The following is a 23,775-nucleotide window of genomic DNA, read 5'->3' as shown; positions in this document are numbered from 1 at the left end:
TCCATGTGAACGTAGTTTGTTGATAAATACGTTTTTTCCAACCTGTTTTGCATCAAATAATAGTGAATTTGATGAGTGAAGACGTGACTAAACATGTGATAAAGCTTCAAAGATATTATTTGTCAAAAATGTGCCGCCCGATCACTTGACAGTAACTTGAATGGTATTATTAAGGGTCTCTCACACGAATTAATTCATTTATTATTATGTATAAAAACGATGAAAAAGATTTAACTAAAAGTGATATACAGAGTGGTTTCTGATAACGAACCTAATGACAAGTCGAATTTAACGGAAAACAAAAAAAAACACGGTGTATAAATACTTGAAAATGCATGAAGTAGTGATATCAAGCTACGCTCTATGCTATACAACATGTTTTTACAATAATAGAGAAAAATGGTAACATTCTAATTGTAAATAAATTTTTCTATACACTTAATAGAATACTGAATATCCTCTTATTTACAAATAGTACAGTCAGACTCACTTCCTTAAGAATCTATCAGTACACTTAGATATGAAATAGAGTAATGATGAAAGACTTCGACTAGATATTCTTCTGGGTCACTATCAAGTTTACCTTATCGCTAAACGACTGTTTCGGCTGGATGTCAGAAAATGTAAATAAACAGTCAGCATAAAGTCAATTCAGCTGGGATGACATAAAAGTAGAATACTCAATCAGCAAAAAGTCAACTTAACTGGATGGCTAAGACTTAGAATGAATGAGTAAGCAAAAGTCTGGAAATATACATAGTCCGTATGATTAGCATATCTAAAAAGCCAAAAGGGTAGTTAGTTAATAGACGTCAACACAGAACGATACAGTAGCAAAAAGTCCGGAAATATAATGTGTCAAGGACGTCATGGTTTATAAATATGTAACAGTTCTTATTAACAGTGCGAGAAGGTCTGAATTCTCAAGACACTTAAGTATTTTAAAACCAGACGTTTTGCTAACGTTACTTTGGCGTTTAATCTATTTAGCAATAAAAATATTAAACAATCCAGACTTTTTGCTCCTTGACTGTTTAGCATTCATGTCTGTTTTGTAATAAAGACATTCGAAGATGAAGATGTTTTGCAGTTAGATCATTTTAAATTGTTACGTTTTAAGATCCAGACGTTTTGCTAAAGACGCATTTAGCATTCATGTCTACGTAGCCACAAAGAATAATACAATCGAGACATGTCAGCTATACAGTCTTTTAGCGATAAGGTAAATTTGATAGTGACCCATTCTTCTGCCTATTTGGATATTTTCTAGTAGGTATACACAGCGCCGGCCCGTGCATTCGATCAGGGTAGAGCGAGCTTGAATTTCGGCGCCCTTGGGAAGAAGCTTTACGACGTAGATTAAAAAATCGCGAGCGTAGCGAGCGCGAAATTTTTATTCATAGTAATGCCGCAAGGCAATACAGAATTTATGGATTTCATCATACAGAAAAGGGACAAGGGTTGAACTTTCTCAGTCGCACCCTAGTATAATTACGTGGGGCTGAACGTCGATATCATGTAGGTACATAAAATAACAAACAAAAGTACTATAGTGGCCAAGTCAAGAAATCAGACTTGAAATGAAAACGCGAGAGCTGTGCGCGCGGAATTTTTCGTAAGTAACTAAAAGAGAACTGATGTAAATAGTGAGCGCGAGCGAAGCGAGCGCGATTATTTTTCCTATTGACGCAATTTATTAAAACTCAACCCGCTAGCGGGGAAGCAGCGAGTTTCCAAGCTTTGATCAATTGCAGAGCTGCGGTCTTTGGCATATTTTGGGGTATTTTGACTTCACAGGGCGCCTATGTCCCCCACTATTAGGCCTTATATTTCGCCATCACTATTATTTTTATAATAACTAAGAGTTGTAATTAAGACATTAACTGTGAATTCTATCGTCACCGTCAGGATGCCCATTTGAGAGTTGTAATTATTTTGCCACTAAGTGCCCTTCGGGATCTTAGTCCTTTGAAGTTCGCTCATCTCCTGTGACTCACAAAATTGCGCCTCTCTGAGACTTTTCGCGCCTTTGGCTTTATGAGGCACTCCGCTTTGGACTATCGGATAGACTCATATTTTTGCATTTGGATAACGACGTAGCTTTGTCTTTGGGCCGCAAAACAATGTGGTTCGTCAAGGGCTAATAGAATCCTCCTTTTACGACGCCCTAGCAACAGCGCCTTTATGAATATTGGTATATGTTGGCTATGTAGTGCAATTTTCCACTTAATCTGAATTACAAATCTAGATTTTCAATAGGTGTATTAATTCCCGACTCCTCTCGCCATTTTGTGAAATGTGCGCGCCCACACAATGTATAATTTTTTTGTATGGATTTTTCCACATTCTCGATTTTGGCGCCCCCTTACCATGTGGCGCCTAGAGCGGCCGCTCCACTCGCTCTACCCTTAATCCGGCCCTGGGTATACATCATAGAGGAATAAGTAAGGGAAGAGTTGTAACTCCATACATCAGCAAATGCGAGTTATTTGAATAGGCATAGTTAAGTGACATCTAGCGACAATCACGCGTCAACTAGCCTAAATTATCAGTACTGCTGCTTGTCAATAGATGTCGCGACGATCGAAGAGTCTAATGCTCACCAATTTTTAGCTAATATTAAATACAATAGTATTAATCAGTATTCTGTTTTCAATTCCTTCTGCTTGTAATATAAGTTGTAAACTGTTCTAATTCTAATCTTTTTTTTTGGCAGACGAGACACTCTTGTCACCTAGTATCGAGTAGTGGTACTAATAATTCACGCTATTGGACGCGTGACTGACGCGTGATTGTCGCTAGATGTCGCTTAACTATGCCTATACAAAAAATTGGCTGTTTATTTGTTTGTGTTACGGGTCTAACATTCGGAAATAACAATAGAATTAATTAATTAAAATACGGTTGTACTCACGTTATTATCGCTATTGCTGCGACATGTTTGTCTGCGGAGTTTAACCGTCGCGTGAACTACTATATGCCTGAAGAGGGGCCTCCGAATTGGCCCGAAACATGTCGCAGCAATAGCGATAACGTGAGTACAACCGTATTTTAATTAATTATTTGAATATGTCTCACGAAAGTTTAACGTGTATAACAATAGAATTGCTGAAGAAATTGAATTCATAAAATTATACCGAAATTAGTAAACTTTGAAAACTTTTCATTCATCTGATTGAAATCATAAGAGTTACACTTTATACTATGTACTTACTATTTACAAAATATTATAAATATAAATGGTAGGTTTTATTAATTGATTAAATTAATAATTATACTAAAATACGGAGTATTTTCAAGCATACTTATGAACACAAAAGTATTGTGCTATAGGTACAAAACGTTTTTAAATTCCGCGTTATGAAAATACTAAGTACAATATTTACATCTCACAAATAAAGTGTGTCAATGCGGGTAACCCTCCATCTTCGTTGGTGCAAGTCCCTACTCATAGTGTTGTGTTCCTGCCGGTGAGTAAGGCTGCCAGAGCTCAACGAGGGTGCGGTGTGCTGATGACGGGAGGACTTACGGAACTAACTTGTTCCGTCTAACTATTGTCTTTTGAGTCGTCGGCAACCCGAACCCTCCTTAGAACTTGTACACTCCTTTTTGCTGTGTACTTAACACAGCAAAAGGGAATGTACAAGTTTCTAATGGGGTGGCAACGCGCATGTGACACTGTTTGAGTTGCAGGCGTCCATCCATAGGTTACGGTGACCGCTTTACATCAGGCGGGCCGTATGCTTGTTTGCCATCGACGTAGTATTAAAAAAAGTGGCCCTTACAGGTGTAAAAGCGGCCTTACAGGTGTGGAGGCGGCCTTACAGGTGTAAATGCGGTTTTACAGGTGTAAACGTGGCCTTACAGGTGAAGGCGGCCTTAGCACGTAGTTTAACTTATATATAGTTATGTGAGAACCGTTCTTTTCGACATTTAAAACATGTCACTTTTCAATAAGTTTTATCTTTAAGCACCTCCTCTTTGAGTACCTCTTCCTCATCAGGCTGATAACCTTCTATGAACGGCAGTCCAGTCCCCACGTCCCGGCAGTACAGCTCGTATTGAGGCCCGAAGAACGCGAGTAGCGTTAGTTCTTCCGCCTCGACTCGCTCGCGGAAGAACAGCCACGAGGCTAGAGTGTAGAGGACGATGCAGATCGGGTTTAGCAGGGTGATCTGGGGAGAAGGAAGATGGTTCAATGCGGGAGAAATTTTAGGAAATTAAAAATTGAAAAGGCATGAGATTCTTTATTGTGAACGTCGGCTCGGCTGTGGTGCTATGAGTAGTCTCTAGTTAATGAATGATACTTTTTTCACCATAATTATTACTGAAATAATGACAAATACTCACGGAGGATAAAATTTTTAAAAAACCCCCAACCGCGACATAGTAGACCGATTTTCATGAAACATGGCTAAGAACACTCCCGACTGACTCAGCTTTCAGACAAAAAAAAACTAAATCGGTTCATCCGTTCGGGAGCTATGATGCCACAGACAGACACACACACAGACAGACAGACAGACACGTCAAACTTATAACACCCCGTTTTTACGTCGGGCGTTAAAAAGGTTTAAATAAGGGCTGATTTATACAGTATGAGATTTCGCACGAGAGTTATTTGATTGATAGTACATCACAGAATAAACCTTTATTCAAATACATAATATTATCAGTGTCAATGATATAAATGTCAATGATGTACTGAATTATATGTAAGCTCAATATTCTGTACTGTAACTAAAAGTGCGAAGTGTAAGTAAACATGCGAGTTAGCGCTCCGTCTAATTACCTAGGTCCTAAATGAGCCTGGCCTATGGCTGTGTAAAGGTGTTCACGCTAGACCCTAAATAATTCATCACATATTTCAGAAAGTATAAATTTCTTTTAAATACCTGCGTGCCGATGGACCAGTAGAACCAACCAACGTAGCTGGGGTGTCGACACAGCGAGTACACGCCGTGCGTCACCAGCTCGTGGTCGGGCTTCTTTACAAATTGTACCTGGAACAGTCAATGTGTAAACCATGAACTTTTCCTGGATATATTTCGTTCTATAACAATACAATGTCAACGAAATGCCGAATGGCATTTCTGCGACGCAAAACGCCGCGAAGGGTAGTCTGGCTTTGTCGCGCCAGTACGCAAGAGCGATAGAGATAGATATCTACGAGCGTTTCGTTTTGTGAGCGTTTGTGCCATTCGGCTATGTACCCTGGTCTAGTGCACTGTGCTGGGTTTGAATCTGGGTAAGGGCATTTATTCAGTCCGCCTCATGGATAGCGGTCACCATAACCTATAGACGCCTGCAACTCAAGGGGTGTCACAGTCATGCGCGTTGCCGACCCATTAGAAACTTCTACACTCCTATTTTGAAGCACCCCATACTAATAGCCTATACCGTGCAGTCCACATAGCTTATGACCGCGTTCAATGGAGACACGCTACTTGTGGTCGCGATCCTCAGCATTGAGGGAACGAGGAAGAAGAAGATACTAATAGAACTTAACAAGAGAGGCATTTTTAGCTATAAATACTTACAGTGTGGTTAAAGTTGCTCTTGGCAGTGAACATGGCGGACTTCCTGAGCACTTCTCCACCGATGCACATCAGGAACCCTAGAGCCGACAGCAGGTAGCATGTCTTCATTTCTGGAAAAGCATTTTAGTACAGATAAGTTCAACTTTAAAAGAAATAGTTCCAACAATATTTAACTTAATTGCCATCTGATTGAAAAGCTTTTTTTTAAATTTATTATTATAAATGGGCTTACTCTTGGCGGCAGACTAGCCAAAGGCAAAGATGTGACTTACAATGGAGTGAGCTCGCCCAGAAGATGCCTGTTCACCTAAACTTGAAGGTTTAACTTTACTCGTGATGTTTTTTTAGAAAACAAAGTTTTTGTAGGTTAGAAATAGAAAACATTGATCAAACTTGCTGTGCACAGATTAACCTTATGCCAATACCTAATGGTCTCAATACAAGTAGGTAGTATAAATTACTTCCAATGATCTTTTTTCTTTATTTTTTGTCTATTTTCTGTCTATGGGCATTTTCAGAATTTGGGGCCCCCCAATTAGCGTAAGTTGTTAACAAAAATTAACTCACTGTCAGTTTTGTGATGATAACTAAGCATGAGACTTCTATAAAAATATTGTTTTTATGTTAGATACATAAAAACAATATTTTTATAGAAGTCTAATAAAATAAAAATATAAAATAAATATTATAGGACATTCCTACACAGATTGACTGAGTCCCACGGTAAGCTCAAGAATGCTTGTGTTGTGGGTACTCAGACAACGGTATATATAATATACAAATACTTATATACATAGAAAACACCCATGACTCAGGAACAAATATCTGTGTTCATCACACAAATAAATGCCCTTACCGGGATTCAAACCCGGGACCGCGGCTTAGCAGGCAGGGTCACTACCCGCTAGGCCAGACCGGTCGTCTAAAGTAGATTATTTATTTATCTAAAGTAGATTGCTTACAACTGGCTAAAACTCACCAGGAAAGAAGTAATACTCCACAGCCCACTCGGTCCAACTAGCCACAGCAGCCAGCCCGTACTGCAGACTATGGTTCAATATGAACGAGTCGATGGACAGAGTGCTGGGGTTGCTCAGCGCCACCGCCATGAACTCCGAGAAGTGGAAGAACGTCAGCGCCATGGTGTAGAGGCCGAACACCCGCCAGCCGGAGTCGAAGGTGCTCAGGTGGAGACCGGTGGCAAAGGCTGCACCGAGGAAGGCTGATCTGACTGACACCTGAAAATATTTTTATGCCAAAAGTGTGTTTCAAAATCTACTGATTTTTTTTGTAAAAAAAAACTTATGAGTCTGTTGCTACAGAGACACATAAAATGTATGCGGAACATTAAATTTGCTTTATTATTTTTACTACACAAAATCTTTAGAAATAGAGTGGATTTAAATAAAAAATAGGACTTTTGTTATGTAGAAGGTTAAGCCATCTGTTTACATTAAAGCTGTTATTTGCATATAAGTGAACTTTTCACTGTTGAAAGTAACAAAGTTGTATTATAGAATGATCGTCAAAAAACGCTAATATATCATCAAAGTGTCTGTAACATTACTATGAACCCCAATGTAAAAAAACATGTAATGAACCAACAAAAAAACATTATTTACTCAATGATGAAACACAAATTTAATAAATTAATACTTAACTGTGTACTGTTTGTCAACAAACAATAACTCATGCCTAACTAAGCACAAAAATCTGCTTCATAAGCAAAAATATACTAATTTAATAAGTTCTTACCTCATATATGAAGCCCTTGTAACAGTATCTTAGAATGAAGTTAAACAAGCAGAAGTAGAGCCCCGGGCCCCAGTACGTCAGAGCCCACAGCTCCGCTGAGAAGCCCAGGATGCTCCCAGAGAAAAAGGATATCGTGAAAGTACAGGCACAAACTAGAAAACATAATATAGCCTGCTTTCCGGCCGGATGAATATTATTGCACAAAATCAACTCCATAGTCGGAAATTAAGTTTGGCAGCGATTTAACGGTTTAATGGAGTATATTATTCGTAGGTTTTAAATGTTTCAGAAAACATATTTAAACTGAAATATTGTTAAAAATATAAGGAAAAGGCGAGACAATCACGACTAATTTGACAGCTGATGAAGGTACGTCATTGTCAAAGTCATTGACGTGCCGAAGGGATTTTTCGAAAATGATTATTTTTAAATTCACCAAATTTATTTGCAAATTGCTTTGTTGTTCAGAGGTTTGAATGATTCATATTTAGTTTCACTAGACATATTATAACAAAGGTACAGAATAAATCTAGAAATAAAAATAGATAACCACGGTATAAAGATATTGATCTTTCAAGGTTAATGTTATGATTTCCGAACATATCTTAAAATTAAACAGTGTTGCATGTCAAGAAAATTTGTTATCATAAAGTACTCTCAACAAATTATGCATGTGAAGCAAATTTAGGAATCCTGAAAAAAGTTGATAACTAGTGTATACATTAATACATTCTGTATTTGCTGTAAACAAAGAACATTGAATCACTACGTTTTACCGTAACCATAACAATAACGGTTCACGTCGTCATGGCAACACACTGTTTGACACATTTGACAGTTGTAACGCCGAGTTTGTTTCCGTTGACGTTGTTTCTTTTTCTTACATTTGGAAGAAAATACTATTGGCTATTAAAATAACAGTCTAAATTATCGCTGTTCTTATTGGCCACGTAAAATAATAACAAATATTAGCGTTTGCATACTCAAACAAAAAACATTTATATCAATTTCAAATTCCTTTATCTTACGGACTTCGTATTTATTAAAATTACCCAAAACAATTCAAGTGAACGTGCTAATGTATTATTACATTAAAAAGTTTAATTAACGGTGATTCGGACAAGCTTATAATTAAAGCGGTTGTAAATTGTTTAAAGTTGTTATTAACTGACGTAATCAGGCCGTGACTTCATCGGTACATGCCGTCGGCTTTTAACGAAAGTGGTTTCCTTGCGGGCTCGAAATCGGGGCGGCGATTAAGGGGAACTTTCAAAAGTGATTCGCAATTTCCTATGCGAGTGAGCGGGGATGAGTGTGCAAGTTCTGGCGTAGCGGGACAGGCGAGCGCAGTTCGGGCGATTGGGACTTGCCGATGTAATTTAATTAAAATAAACAAGCATGAACGACCCGTGGGACGTGAAGTCCCGCCTGTCCGGCCAGTATGTGTCCTGTATGAAGATAAATGGAGTGCCACTGCTGCCACCACTTGTGAGTACTATGCGTATTGTAATAACTCATATTTGATTAAGCTTCAGTTGTTGCACTTCTTATTGTAGTAATAATTGTGTAGTGCATACATAGTTAAGAATATTATTGCAGTTATAATTATGTGATTCCTACTTGCACGGTTAATATGCAGGGTGTCTAGTATAATTTGCACTGTTTGACTAATTTTCCTACCATCACCCATCAGACCAATCCCATACTGTCAACTGACATATAGTACATTAAACCTTACAGCCTAGATATAAGGCCCACTAGTAGAAAGCAACACTATCGGGGCATGGGCTCGAAATAACTGCAAAGGCAGCAAAATGCTGGCAAAATGGGTGTTAAATTGAAATTGTTTGCTGTCAAACATATTTTATATTGGTTGTATGAACATGATAGTCTATTTTCATTATTAAAGGTATCGTATTAACTATTCATGTATTGGAATATTAGCTTATGGGGCATTCCTCGAGAAAATTGCGTACAACATGCTTTTGCCTTTTATGGCAGCTATTTCAATCAAATCCGCAAAACTCGAGAAAATACTGACAATTTGTTAACCAAGTCATGAAAGGTTATCAGACACAACTTGTCTTTCTTAGTGTCTTCAGAAGTGTTAGAAGAATTGCATGTCGTAAGCGACATTCTCGGGGAATGCTCCTTATAAACAACACAATAATTATCTATCAGCATTATGGCTGGTTTATTTTAGCCAATTTTAAAATGATTACTTTTCAGCTTTCCAAAGAATGTCGGAAAGAAATGCAATACTACAAACTTCTTGCTAAAGAGGTTGAAAAACGGATAACAGAGCTGAAACCCTATGTCAGTGATGAAGACTGCACTCAGGACGACACTGAAGCCCCTGAACTGCCACCAGAATATGAACACCCCGAGCTGTCCGCCCATGAAATCCTACAAGTGTTTGACAGCAATGTCACAGTCTTCAGACAAGATAAAGCAAATTTATCCCCCTCTACTAACTCCCCAGACTTGTGCAATAGTGTTTCGTCCAGTAATGGGTCACCCATTCTGCAAAAATTCTCAGTAAATAGCCTTCATGTAGTCAGTAAGAGCAATAAAACTACGAGCACTTCACACACGCCACAGCCTATTGAGCCTCCTGAACGAGATATTAACACTACTCCTAAGAAAGTTTCGAAAGTTGAACATGGAACTGAAGATGAACTTTGGTTTGATGGCAAAAAGCCTGAAAGACAAATAATTGATCTGTTGAAAGTCGCATTTGACATTAGTAAAATGGATCCCCTTTTATCTGGGCCCTTTCCTGACATGACTATGACAGATGGACCTTCTTCCCTCAGTTCTAAAAGTTTTACCGGCTCTCTGAATAATATCCACAGCGAGAGCGTCAAAGATGCGCCTCGTTTAGTTCGCCAACGCTCCTATACAGTCCTCAATCCGAGTCCGCAGCTTCTCGCTCATTTAAAAGTGCAGTCTCTGAGCACTGGAGTGGAAGTTACCTCCATTTCCATGAGTGACTCATTATCAAACCTAGCTACACCAAAGAAACGGAGGAGTTGGGACTTGGAGTCAGCTAAAATCAAATGGTCATCCATGGCACATGAGCTGAGGCAAAAAACAACACAACCTAAACCGAGTGAAAGCAAAATGTTATCTAAATCTGCAGTTAAAAAACCTCAGCAAACTTCGATCAGATCTAAGTCTGTATGCGATAAGCCGAGACGAGCCAGTTTGCCTGGAAAAACTCTAAAATCCGAACCTGTGCAAAACCCTAAAAAATGCAATCCAAGTCCATATGCCAAAACAAATTCTACAAGTGCAAAAGAACCAAAACCGGTCACCAATAATCAACCTTCACCAAAAAAACTCATATCAGAATGCGAAGACCCGCAAGTAAAGTAAAAGAGTTGTACGAGAGGATTCAAAGTCAGCAGATACAGCAGATGGCAAATTTAGTCGAGAAGCAAAAGCGAGAGCAAATGTTGCTTCAGCAAGCTTTCGACGAGCAGAACAGAATACTGTACCGACAACTGAAAACTATCTGCCCCAAATCGCCCGTCGAAGCGAAAGCCGCGTGGGCCGACAAAGTGGACCGCGGCCCCGTCAGTCTGAGCCAGTTAATAAACCATAAGTCACCCGACTCCTTGACTAGCACTCTGACGGACACCCACAATAATTTAAGCAAGTGCGCCGAAGTTTTAAAAAAGAGTAAAGATATCACATGTAGTATAAAGAAACAGAATCAAGTCGAAAGCGGTACAGGTGGTAGTGAAACGCGCACTCACTCACCTAAGCGGACGAGAACTTCTAGAAAGCTAAGTTACGATACGTCTTCGGACAGAGAGTTCGAGCCGGTACTGACGGATCGAACGAGCGACACGCTGGCGGGGCTGAACGTGACCTTCACGTCGGACAGCGACGAGCCCACCTTCATGGAGAAGCAGGCGCTGGCAGGCGGCGCGGCGGCGGCGCGCAGCGGGGACAACTCTGCGAAGGTGACGGCCCGTAGGCCTGTCGTCACCAGGCTGCCACCGACGCCTGAACAGGTATGTTTCATTACCATCTAAACTGCGGCTTTCAGAATGCATATACTATTTAAAATCATGTGGGTCTATCGCGAATTTATTATGATATTAATGTATTTTTTTCGATATTTCGACGCAGATTATGGTTGCGTCAACCAGTCGCCGTAGGCCCGATCAAACGATTTATTTCAGAGTGCAAGCTCAGAAAACATAAATTGAATTTGTTATAAACTCTTCATATACTTATACTTATTTTAAATTAAATGTGTAATTGTGTATCTATACATACATGTACCGTATAAACTTTAATTTAAATTAGCTGAGCTCATTAAAATTTTATAAAAGTAAACTATTTCGAAATGTTGATTTGAATTGCGCACTATGTGCTCAGTGACCGTTATTGCTTCCATTGCTTTCCAAGTGTCCATGTCCAACTGCTTCCTACACCCTGCACCCTGCACCAGCACTTCCTAACTCCCCAATCCAATCCTATGTGTTCCTAACCCTTTCTCTGACACGAAGTCTGTACTTTGTGTTCCAATTTTAAGGCGCTAATTGTTATATTTAAATCAATTATTTTTCTTTTCAAAATAATTTTGTTATACTTTCCGAAGATAAATATGTCATTTCTCATCTGTATTTCATTTAGAGTCTTGCTGTTCTAGATTTTTGCATAGATCTTTTCAACTTTCGATGCCTAATTTTATCAGTTTCCACATTGTTTCGTTTCTAAAACTGATATGGCTTTCTCATGTACAATTTTTCTTTCAAGTTCTTCCTCTCCTATTCCAAAATTGGCGTCACATCCGTCTCCTTTCCTCCTCTTTCCAACTCCATCCCCGTGTGATAAATTTTGCCACAATTTTATGTACAACCCGATTCACTAGCGCTGTGTGGTGTCGGTTATAGTTGGCCGCGTCCTCCATCATAGTGGCTCACGCGAAGGGCTACCTCGTGCGTCGCTTGCTGCGTACAGAGAGGGTGCAGGCTACCGTCCAGACGATTAAAGACGCCCTGCTGTGTGCGTTGCAAATGCATCAGGATAGAGCGGGGATCAGAGGGGCTGATGTGGACTTGCACCGACGGCTTATTCAGCAGGTAAGACGAATGTAGGAATTTGCCTAGCGTTCATTATGTTTACTGAAAGTCTTAACACTTTTGCAAGTTTGCAACCCAGAACTCGCCTGGTAGGCACTCGTGAACTTTGCTCAGATGCCGGACAACCTACTGGGCGGGTTGTCGCCACACAGGCGGGCGATTACAGATAACATCTGGCCCCGAAGCCGAATGGCATTTCTGCGACGCGAAACAAAAACGAAACGCCGCGAAAGGTAGTCTGGCTCTGTCGCGCCAATACGCAAGAGCGATAGAGATAGATATCTACGACGTTTCATTTCGTGAGCGTTTGTGCCATTCGGCTACGCACTCTGGTTTCTGACGTAATAGTGCGCCATTTTTTATCTGGTGGTGAATGTGGTAAAGAAGACAAAGTAATCGGAAGACGACGTATATCAGTAGGTATTTATGAGTTAATCCTCAAAGATATTCGTTTTCTATTAAAATATCTGGAGTTGTCAATGGTTGAGAATTGATCCTTGAGTAATTTTACTATCTCTCTTGTTATTTTCCAATACGAGTAGGTATAAGTTGTTTAAATTCGCAAAGCCTACCTACCTGTATAATATATTATATGTATGAATTTTCGTCATCCCATTGAAAGCAGCCGTGTGTGAAAAATGCCATTTGTATTGTCTGGGTTCGCTTCGCTTGCCGTGGTGTCCAATTGTCGAGTTGCACTTTATTTTGTCTCATTTGTTTTTGGATACAGGGATGTATATGTATAAGGACTAAGATCTTTAAGACTCCACTCAATAATCAAACTCATGTGACGCTGACAGAAAACCGCGTTTGTATTTTTATTCTGAGCGGCCCATTTGACTCGAACCCCCCTTTTGGACTTTCTAATCGAATTAAACAAGCAGTTTAGTCAGTAATTTATAAATATAATATACACTCATGACAAAAAACACACTCTAAAAAACCCTACCAAAATTACCTAATTTTAAAGGTGTGTGGAGCTATGAAATCAGATTTTTATGCGAAATGCCTTTTCATTATATTTATCAGTCAATAAATAAGAGCAGAGGTACTTATCCTGCATGTTTCTATCGGCAACTCAAGTAGATACCAACGAGTCCATGAACTAATGTTAAATGTTCATTCACTAAATGCCAGATTTCCAAATTTTCAGATTCGAATCTAAATAAGGTGTATTTTACACCACATTACCGAATTACTTTATTTACATGAGTTTTCCGAAATAGGTCCCAATGCGGCGGAGGTAGACCTCGCATGAGTGAATCAATAAGAAGAACTATATCTAAATCAAGAGTACATACTATATATTTGGACTCCTTTTGAAATTTGTATCTGGAGGTAATGGTTTTTGTTCTTTTTGTATCTTATTTTTTTCATAGTTTTATTGGATGCTATAATCTCGTTCGTAATGTGTCCCCTTTGGTTTAGCTATTATTTTATATAAAAAAGTTTCATTGTAGTGTCTCAACGGGAATTTCGAAAAGCGGGAATTTGGAAATCTGGCATTTTTAAAAAGCATGTTACTGCGGTAACATTTTTAACAAGACCCTGTAGACATCTCAACCCCATCGTATATGGCGGTCCAAAAATTGTCACACAAGAATTTACATTGATATAAATTTGTGAGTGTGTTTAGTAAAACGCCCCACTTTGTCGGTTACCATTAAGGCGAGATTTGTATATGTATATGAATACTCTGACAAAGCGGCTTTATAGCAATCGACAAAGTGGGATGTTTTCTCGTGCACACGCACATTTGTATAGTCCAATGGCTAGCAAACACAGACAAAGGGTATAATATATATTTAAAACCGTTTTCAGATAACAGCGGCGTGCTACTCGCTGCACGACACATTCGTGGCCAGCACGTCGGCCGAGCGTTGCGCGCTCATCGCGGCGGACCGCGAGCGGCGGTGGCAGAAGCCACTCCGGCCGCACAGGACGTAAGTCTTCCACAGAGTTCTAACTTGACGAGCGGTCTGGCTTAGCGGGTAGTGACCCTATAAGTGATAAGTTCGGCTTTGTACTAGTGATAAGCTCTTTTTCTCGTGTGTTGTATTATTTTCTGGTACAATAAAGTGTTTTACTACTACTACTACTACTACCCTGCCTGCTAAGCCGCGGCCCCGGGTTCGAATCCTGGTAAGGGCACTTATTTGTGCGATGAGCACAGATATGTGTTCCTGAGTCATGGTTGTTTTCTATGTATATATATGTATTTGTATATTATATATCGTTGTCTGAGTACCCACAATACAAGCCTTCTTGAGCTTACCTTGGGGCTCAGTTAATCTGTGTAAAAAATGTCCTATAATATTTATTATTATTTATTTGTTGGTAAAATGGTCAGAAATGCGTGACAAAGTGCGTTTTCACATTATCCGATCCGATATCGGATGTAGGAAGGATTTCAAAGGCAAAAATCTCAGATGGCGGCCGTTTGTAATTCGTAGCAAAAATTGGCAGCCACCTGCGAGCACACCAGCGACGCTCTCAATCATAAAACGCAGTCGCCGTAGCCAAAAACGGCTAGGAAGAGATGATGAATTTATGGGTTATCGGTCCTAGATCCGATATCGGATCGGATAATGTGAAAACGCACTTAGCCTACGGTGACTACATGCCACTAGGCGGCCAGTACCTATTGGTACCTACTGGTACCTTTTTGGACCTATGTTTGCCACCATGCGGGATATAAGAACGGCGCTTTCTGATGACGCATTTGCAACTGCTGTAACGCACACTAAGTGCCGAGCGGGCTAGTAGCGTAGCTAGGTTAGGTACCAGTTTAAATGGTTACGCATTTAACGCATCTGTTTTTAGAAGATGAATGTCTAATCTCAAAAATAGCCTTTTTATGTAAATAACAGAAGTTATGTTTAGGGGCCAAAGAAAAAACCATCAGAAACATGAAGAAAAATGTATGCTCGTTTTGATGGAGTTACACCTTTGGTTGATTTGATACTCGGTTAGATGGTGACGCTGATTAACAATTTAGACATGGTAGAGGGCCGTGGTCTAATCGTCAAAACTAAGGGATCTAAAAGTTCTAATGATGTGTCGGGAGATGGCAGTAAATGCACTGTGGCTACAATGTTTATTTTCTTGGATTGTAAAGTTGATTCTCTGTAGGGACGTAATGTCGCAAAGCCACAGCGGCGCGTTTCCGGCGCGCGCGCCGCGGCCCAGCTCGCACTCGCTGATGACGCAGTCCAACTACGGTAACGCACACTAAATGACACACTGTGGAGGTACGATGCAATTGTTTTTGCCGCGTTTTATGGGACGGTATTTTTATAGAATGATGTGTCTCTGCTGCCTTGACGGATGAACGTTTATTGAAAAATGCTGTGAGCGTGCTACGTGTACAATCAAGACAGTGGAGGCACAGTTTTTGTTAAAATTGGTGGCGGGTATTGATTTATTTGTAATTATTTACTCAAATGAAATATTCTTATGTTGTCGTTTTACATCTACGTAACGATAACGTAGCGTAGCGGAGAATAGAAAACAATTATTAGAAATATAAACAACATTAAGCTCCAACTTCTATGCAACCTGTTTTTATTATTATTTAGTAAAAATTATTAATTTCTTTATTTACATGAACATATTTACATAATTATATAAGAAACTAAGACTAAACTTAAAAGCTAGCTAATGTCTAAAATAGGCCCTTGCGGCATTGTACCAAGGATACTGGCGACATTTCCTCGCTGTATCGCAATGCTGATACGTTGTGCGAGGAAGTCGCCAGCTCTTCGTAAAATAAATTAGAAAACGGTATAAACTGAAACTATGAAATAATAATGTTTGTTAAAGATCACCTTTAGCCACCACTGTAGAACTATGTCATGGTAACGTTATAAATCAGATTGTAAGAAATCTCTTACTGCTTGTCAATTTGGCCTAGGGTTCCAATCGGTTGACTGTACCTGCTTTTTTTGTGAAACAGAAGTTTTTACATTGGGGAAATTGTAACGTACCTTCACGACCCGGCATAGTTGCAACATTTTGGCATGTTGTCTGAGTTGCCTGTAGCGATATTGTTTGCGAATGTTGCCAGTTGTGAATTTTCTGTAGCCTGATTATTTGTACGAGTATGTTATTTTTTATTTCTGAGTATTTGTAGATAATGTACCTGTATTACCTGGATGATTTAATTTTTACGATTGATTTATTTTATGTAAATGTCTTGCAATGCCTGTTTTGTTATGTTGTCTTGCTTGTTTTGTATGTTCACTTGTTTGGATATTAGTATCTATGTTTTGATTTGGGGTATTCCAGAAAAGTATCGGGTATGTAACGCATTATTTTCAAAATTTCTGGTGAAGGCATAAAGCCAATATTTGGTGTTGTAGCGTGTCGTAGCTTTAAATTCCGAAAATGTTAATTTTAGTAACCCTTCTGTGGAATGTCTCATTCGTTTGTAATATTTTGAATGCCATTTCTTATTTGCAATCACCGTTCGCCTAAGTGCGTTTTCACTTTATCCGATCCGACATCGAATGTCGGAAGGATTTCAATGGAAAAAATCCAAGATGGCGCCTGTAATGTATGGGTCATGGGATATCGGTCCGACATCCGATCGGATAATGTGAAAACGAATATTTGGCAATTCGTTGCCATTTTATTATCAGTCGCCTATACGTACTGACGCAAATACATATACCTAGTGATACCGGGACCAGTGCCCACGACCGCATTGCACATTAAACGAAATAACAAAATTCCATTATGAAGAAACATGCTTCAATTGGCCTCTCATTTGCTTCGTGGCAATTTCTTCTTCACATTGTTTAGCGTGTGTAAACCCGTGTTATAACATTAGTTTATGGTTCCAGAGACGTTTAGCGGCACGAAGCTGAACTCGCGTTACATGCCGTCCCCGCGGCGCCGCCCGTGGCGCTGACGACCGCTGTGCTTCTCGCAACTCTGCTTCCCTGGTACCTAGCATACAGTGTATTCCTATTTGTACTTGCTTGAGACAAAAGTATATTCAGCAATTCACGAGAATGTCCTTTAGGAATACGTTTGCCATGTATGGCAGCTACTCAATCGAATCAGTGAAGCTCGAGAAAATAGGTACTGCCAATTTGTTGACTAAGTCATGAAAGATTGTCAGGCACAAAATCGCTCTTAGCGTTTTCAGAAGTATTAGGAGAATTGTATTTCGTGAAGGACATTCTCGTGGAATGCCCCAATTACTCTAGACATTCGACTGAATTTTAATGCCAAGACGCTCATGCTCACAGTGCGCGCCGTAATGCTTCTCACGACTCTGCTTCCCTAAACGATTAGATAGAGATCCTTTGAGTTCCTTAGGTCTAAATTTTGCAGCCGAAAAACCATCTTGATATTTATGAAATAATAGAACGGAATTTGGATTGTCAAATCGAACGAAAATATGTCGTCTACGGGACTTAAGGTTCTGTAACTTACGATCTTCGGTTGGCTAAAAACTCGATGCATTTTATTTCGGAAACGGCTTTAACCCATTTCCTGACACAGATTTATCAAGCATTGTTATTAAAATTTTAACCTATTCAAACCGCAATGAAGATAAAATTAGACTGGACTTTCACTTTGTAACTCGTCTTTAAATCTCCAAAGTGAAAAAGTTTGTATTTTCCGGAACAGTTATTTAGATTAAGTGCTTGGAAAAGGGTTAAAATGACTGTTAATTTATTTATTCTATTGAATACGATATTTCTTATGAGATTTTTATTATCATAAATATTTAATGCAAAAGATCTCATTGCTTCAGATTGGTTTTGAAACATCGCATTTATTTTGAAGTATTTTATTGTCAGCTAACTTATTTTTAAAATTTATAGAAACTTTTTAGATAATTCTAGATTTATTTTTCGAGTAAGGTGCTGTACCTAAGTTGTCACAAAATAATGTCACATTATTAAAAAAAAAACAAAATGCGCATTTCAAACACCTAAGTAGCAAAATTTAAGTTTAACGAGAGATTAGTGGCAAAACTGTAACTGTTATCATTAGTTGTCAGAGCGGACCCCAGGCTCCCATGAGCCGTGGCGAATGCCGGGATAACGCAAGGAGGATGATGGCTGTAGGTATATCATGTCATGTATTATGTATCGTATAATCAATCGTTTCGACGTGTCTCTCTATTATTATAAAAGACATTGTAGTTCTCTAATATTTTATGCCTTTAAGTGATACTATTTTATGGCTGTAAAATGTTTCTATAGCGAAACTTCCAAAATTATGTGCCTAGCTTAACGCACGAATTGTAGTTTTATTATCGGGATGTATCACAAAATTAGATGTAAAACTTGCCTTAAATTTAATAATAATTGTATTTTGGTGAAACCGAAATTCGTTTTAGGCTTTTGGTGATTTTATATCGTATTGCACTATTTGCTGATAAAAACGACTGATCTGACAAGGTCTCGTAAAATTTTTCAACTTTCTTAGATTTATCTTTTATCTTCAAGTATTTTTGATCTTATACCTATTACGACATCGGATTAGAGAGAGTAAAATGTAATGGAGCTCTAATATCGATAAACTCGGTTATCGATATTTTTTTCTACATGAGACGACGAAGTAAAAAAATAACTCATGTCATTAAATAACGCTCTCTAAAGTCTTAATTTCTTTGAAATCACAATTTTTATTTAAAAAATGCAACTAATTCTCTAGTCATATCTTTTTAATATCACAGTGGGAGATTTTAACTTGTCTATATATAGTGTCTAACAACATCATGTTAAACTCAAATGTATACTGTGTCCTGTAATTTTAGAAGGGGATAATGCCAAAATGTATGTCTATGAGCTTGTACGTAACTTTTTATATCTTGACAACGCCTGTACGGTTTTCTATAACCCGTTTGAATATGAACCCCCTAAAAAGTGAGATTATTTTGTAATATTATTGTGAAACAATTCTGCAATAAAAGTAATTATATGTACTGAAATTTATCTTTTTTTTACAAAGTGAAAATCTGTTCCTGGCTTCTGATGAGTGCAGTGGGCTACCAGTTTATTTCGTTGTGCTTGGGAAGACCAAAAAATATAATTGATACAAAGAAAATTAATCAAGTCAAAATAACGCTCGACATGTTTTGCTCCATTTCCGAGGATCTTTTTCAAAGAGGTTTTACAGTTAAAAACAAAGAAAATTGTTAATAATATTTTATTGCATATCAATATAAATTAACTTATAAATTATTATAATATAATATGATCAATTTGATAAAATCAGTAGGCGATTATTTAAGCCGCGATTATTAATAAGTCAAGTTGAAATGATCATGAATACAAGTTAATGGACGTTGAAATGAACGCCTGAGCGACGCGAGGATTCTACTTCCTTATGTAGATAAATAAGTCAAAGCGATCCTTGCAATCAGGGGTCCAATCGCAAAGGTGAAAATGTATAAAAATCTACGGACTAACCTACAGTCGGTACATACCTGTTAGTGGAGCTTATGAGCTAATATAAAAATCACATACATCTTGAGATTACTATAATTAGGACTGACGAGACGCTGGAGTCAACGAGCTGGGCGGACTTGATAAACATCTGACAAACATTAACACAAACAAACAATAACAACATACGCTCTTTGGACTCTAAATATACACTTCGATTATACAAAAAATATATACTTTGTGACTTTAGCGTTCGACTACTTAAATTTAACTAACGCTATATTTTTGGCCACAGTTGTAACGTTTATCGATGGTTTTCGCATCACTATTCTGATATTTGTTCAATTGCACGAAAATACTCATAGGTATTAAATTAGCGAATTTTATTGTCTGTAATTTCGACATAACCTTCCTTTTTGTTCACAAAAATTTTCGTTCAAGATACAGTTCAATCGAAGAAATATTACAATGTTTCTGTTATAAACCACAGGTAATTGAAACAACAGACGTGCTGATACGAAACAATGTTGTCACCTTAGAATTGTTTTATTTCTCTATTATATACGTCTATTACTGACCCCAACTATGTATGATACTGCGCATAGTCAAACGACTCAATAGACGTTCCATTCGTACAAACACGAAATCAGAAAGTTATTCAATTTTGCAACTGCATTCGCGCGTTTTTTGTTTCAACCGCCTGTGCGTTCAAATTTCAAAATTCCTATCTACAGTCGAATCAATAGACGTTCCATTCATTCGTACCAACACGAAATCAGAAAGTTATTCGATTTTTAAAACGTAATCGAACGTCTTTTGTTTCAACCGCCAGTGCGTTCGAATTTCAAAAGAGTAGTGTGGCCAAAGACACAGCGTTCGCCGGTCAGCGCTCATCCTTGAAGCGGCGGTGGATGGATTGCACGTAGGTGAAGACGCACTTCCAGTCCGGCTTGCGCATGGCGACCATGTCGTCCACGTCTAGCAGCGGGTAGATGCCCGCCTTCTCACTGAAAAAAAAAAAAAAAACTATGTTAATAAATTGTCTAAAGAAATTTTCATATATGTCTAGTCTCTCTCTGGGATGAGAAGTCAGATCTGAGTAGTCGCTTTCCCAAAGCTTGGATTTAGTTTCCAAGCGAATATCATTTTTTCTGAGCCTATTTTTGGATTCATAACTAAAATTTATTGTTACTAGTGGTAGTGTCAATATTTACTTGTTGAACAGGCAATGAACAGCGAAGTGTCGCTGTCGGGCGACAATAAACTTGTCGCTGTTGTGAAATAGGCCACAGGCTGTTGTAAGATGACGATGACATACAAAATGAAGCTTTGAAAGCTTTTTTGTAGTTCTTAAATCTAAATATATGTATATTGAATCAGATTAATGCTGATGAATCCTAGTTTAGAACGATCAGAGTCAATATAATTAAGAACTTTACTGCCCTTCCCGAAACCAGATCATAAATTACAAATCAGTTTCAAGATTGATATTTACAAGTTATAAATGATACGCTTGCGGTCTAAAATAGACATTACGACGCGGATGCGCTGCGTTAGAGTGGGCGGACACTGGCGGTGAATACATCTAAGACTACACGAATTTTCTATCCAATAATATGTATAAATGCAAATGTGTGTCCGTTTGTTTAGCGTGTCTTAAGCGCGAAGCGTTGACCCTATTGTAATTTGGTACAGAGACAATTTGACTACGTACCTACCGGGGAAGGACGTCAGGTGGTTTTAATTCCAAAAATTATCTTTTCATTTTTTCATTTCATTTTCATTTATTACTTCTGCGATCAACAGGATCATAATATATTATTCAAATTATAATAGCGGGTGAAAATTGGGATATTAACTGGATTGGCTGTTAATCGGTAGAAGGACAGTTACAGGTTTAATACCACGCAGAAATCGGGGGCATAATCTAGTTTCAATACAAAGTTGAATTGGTCTTGAGTTTAGAACGTAGTTGTTGGCGGTGGCGTCAGGCCCTAAATACCCGCGTGTGTGGAGGTGATGACTGGTCAGTGCTGACGATTGACGGACTGTCAGTGAGTCACCGATCAGCACCGAGATGCGAATGTTGGCCATGTAGGTATTGAGTACTGCGCGGTTTTAGATTTCGGATACAATATTCAACGACGTCTTTCAGAGGGAATGAAATGAAGGACATGGCGAAGATAAGTCAGCACTAGTTATTGAAGGATATATTCGCGTTAGTGCTCCGCGTTAGTCCGTTTTCACATTATCCGATTCGATATCGGATGTCGGAAGGATTTCAGTGAAAAAAATCCAAGATGGAGCCTGTAGTGTATAGGATATTGGTCCGACATCCGATATCGGATCGGATAATGTGAAAACGCACTTAGACCTGATGAGCGCTGCGCTGCGACTTTGACAATGAGAATCAAATTGTGACAACGGCGGTTTTTCAGAATAATCTTAAAGAGGAAGCTCTGAATGATTCCTTCCTGATATGAAGAGATAAATACTACTTACTCGGCGACTTTGAAGGCGAGCGTGAAGTTATGGCGGCGCTTCTCCGGCGTGAGTTTCGAGTAGTCGAAGGCGTCTAGAAGGAACTAGTGTGCGAGCGAGAAGAGAACAGTCTAGAAGAGACAAGTGACTTACTCGGCGACTTTGAAGGCGAGCGTGAAGTTGTGGCGGCGCTTCTCCGGCGTGAGTTTAGAGTAGTCGAAGGCGTCAGGTAGGAAGTGGTGAACGAGCGCGCAGAACGCCAGCCCGTCCGCCCAGCTCGTCGAGAAGTTCTCCAGCTTCACATTCTGTGGAGGATATTCCTTTATTCCCATCTGTCCCCACTGTACCCGAGGCGGGGACAGATGGGATTCATTGATAATTTTAAGGCCATACATATCACATTATCAGTGAGGTCAGGCTTTGATTATGCCTCCATTTTTTCTTCAACGTGAAGAAAAAGGACGGCATGTTGTCTATGATCATATTTCTATGAGACTTTAATGTCGGCCTAACTGTGTCCCAATGGCCACAAATCGGAGTATCAAAACATAATCGATTAGCCTCAAATTTTTTGATTGAAAAATAATTAACACTTAAATGATGTTAAATAAATCATGGTGGATGTCCAAAATCACACTGTGATGTAGGTACATAGCTTTTTATATGAAAATATATATGCTGTTCAAGATTATTAATTTTCCGTCTCACTTCTAAGACCTTCACAAACACAGCATAAGGTACTGAAAGTAAATTTAACATGGAATATGAGACAAACGTATTTCTAAACGAAGAACACAAAACACCATGCACTGTTTACACAGCAACAGTACTTGCACTCTTTGGTCTCATGCTTTTAACTCACATTAAAAGACCTATATCACACGAACTTACTGGGAGAATCATCTTTAACAATTTGATATGGGTCTGAACTGGTTTTGACACGACCTAGGCGATCAGTGATTGACGGGAATTTCTGAAAGACTTTATTTCGGTAGTACCTACTCAAAAACTTAAACATATACATTTTGTACATTTTCGGGTAGTAACCAAGCGGATTTGTCACCGAGCCGGCTAGTTTTTAACCTGTGTTTTGTGATGTTTTCATTTAAACTCAAGTAACTTAAGGAGCCTTTTAGATTTTATTTACATTTATTTAAATACACAGACTACACATATATACAGACTAGTGATGTAGGGAACAAATCAAATTATTTTATTCCCTACAACGATAGATGGCAGCACCACCTCTCTCGCTATATCGTAATCCTGCAAAAGAATTCATATAGGAGGTGCAAGCACAAATTGCTCGCCCTTAGAATTGGTCACAGGCGCCTAGCCTTCAGAGATAACATACACTAGAGAAATTTCGACGGGTACCTCGGCGGTCGAGGTGCTGTAGCGGTTTATCACGTCAACTGCGTTAGCTGGAGATCCAGGTTCGATTCCCGGCTTCGCCACCAGTGGGCTTGATCGCTTTTTCTTTAGTGCATA

At 38.9% G+C, this 23,775-nt stretch overlaps 3 protein-coding genes across 6 annotated transcripts in view; 1 reads left to right on the top strand and 2 right to left on the bottom strand.

The window, feature by feature from the left end:
- Positions 1-3,657: 3,657 nt before the first annotated feature.
- Positions 3,658-7,631, bottom strand: LOC125230238 (protein-S-isoprenylcysteine O-methyltransferase). Its single transcript, XM_048135338.1, has 5 exons — positions 7,296-7,631; positions 6,520-6,778; positions 5,541-5,650; positions 4,896-5,003; positions 3,658-4,175 (listed from the first exon to the last, which is right to left on the bottom strand). The coding sequence occupies exons 1-5, from the start codon at positions 7,509-7,511 to the stop codon at positions 3,951-3,953; spliced, it is 918 nt and encodes a 305-aa protein (XP_047991295.1). The 5' UTR covers positions 7,512-7,631; the 3' UTR covers positions 3,658-3,950.
- A 610-nt stretch (positions 7,632-8,241) lies between these two features.
- Positions 8,242-19,346, top strand: LOC125230236. Of its 4 annotated transcripts, none has more exons than XM_048135330.1 (6): positions 8,247-8,783; positions 9,525-11,317; positions 12,206-12,394; positions 14,216-14,337; positions 15,527-15,615; positions 17,239-19,346. In XM_048135330.1, exons 2-6 carry the CDS (start codon positions 10,649-10,651, stop codon positions 17,304-17,306), a joined length of 1,137 nt encoding a protein of 378 aa, XP_047991287.1. In that variant the 5' UTR covers positions 8,247-8,783; positions 9,525-10,648; the 3' UTR covers positions 17,307-19,346. The 4 variants fall into 4 exon arrangements, with proteins under 4 accessions (XP_047991292.1, XP_047991291.1, XP_047991287.1 ...); XM_048135331.1 differs by having other exon boundaries at positions 15,527-15,645; XM_048135335.1 differs by lacking the exon at positions 12,206-12,394 and having other exon boundaries at positions 8,242-8,783.
- A 202-nt stretch (positions 19,347-19,548) lies between these two features.
- Positions 19,549-23,775, bottom strand: part of LOC125230324 (serine/arginine repetitive matrix protein 2) — a 114,661-nt gene continuing 110,434 nt past the window's right edge. The window contains exons 21-22 of the mRNA XM_048135455.1: positions 22,438-22,589; positions 19,549-20,810 (exon numbers count right to left, since the gene is read on the bottom strand). Of these exons, the coding sequence (XP_047991412.1) occupies positions 20,687-20,810; positions 22,438-22,589 (276 nt within the window). The 3' untranslated portion in view covers positions 19,549-20,686. The remainder of the gene's footprint in view (positions 20,811-22,437; positions 22,590-23,775) is intronic.

Source organism: Leguminivora glycinivorella, chromosome 10 (assembly GCF_023078275.1).
Source record: "Leguminivora glycinivorella isolate SPB_JAAS2020 chromosome 10, LegGlyc_1.1, whole genome shotgun sequence".
NCBI lineage: Eukaryota > Metazoa > Arthropoda > Insecta > Lepidoptera > Tortricidae > Leguminivora > Leguminivora glycinivorella.
Note: the sequence above shows the minus strand (reverse complement) of the source record. Positions and strands in the feature narration are given on the sequence as shown.

What these genes read in the sequence shown, in the direction of transcription:
- LOC125230236 (XM_048135330.1), top strand. Translation starts at nt 10,649, where the DNA reads ATGCGAAGACCCGCAAGTAAAGTAAAAGAGTTGTACGAGAGGATTCAA. An exon ending in TGCCACCGACGCCTGAACAG is followed by an intron (nt 11,318 to 12,205) that starts GTATGTTTCATT and finishes TGTCGGTTATAG; the next exon opens with TTGGCCGCGTCCTCCATCAT. An exon ending in CCACTCCGGCCGCACAGGAC is followed by an intron (nt 14,338 to 15,526) that starts GTAAGTCTTCCA and finishes GATTCTCTGTAG; the next exon opens with GGACGTAATGTCGCAAAGCC.
- LOC125230238 (XM_048135338.1), bottom strand. Translation starts at nt 7,511, where the DNA reads ATGGAGTTGATTTTGTGCAATAATATTCATCCGGCCGGAAAGCAGGCT. An exon ending in ACAAGGGCTTCATATATGAG is followed by an intron (nt 6,779 to 7,295) that starts GTAAGAACTTAT and finishes AAATATTTTCAG; the next exon opens with GTGTCAGTCAGATCAGCCTT. An exon ending in AGAGCAACTTTAACCACACT is followed by an intron (nt 5,004 to 5,540) that starts GTAAGTATTTAT and finishes TGACTGTTCCAG; the next exon opens with GTACAATTTGTAAAGAAGCC.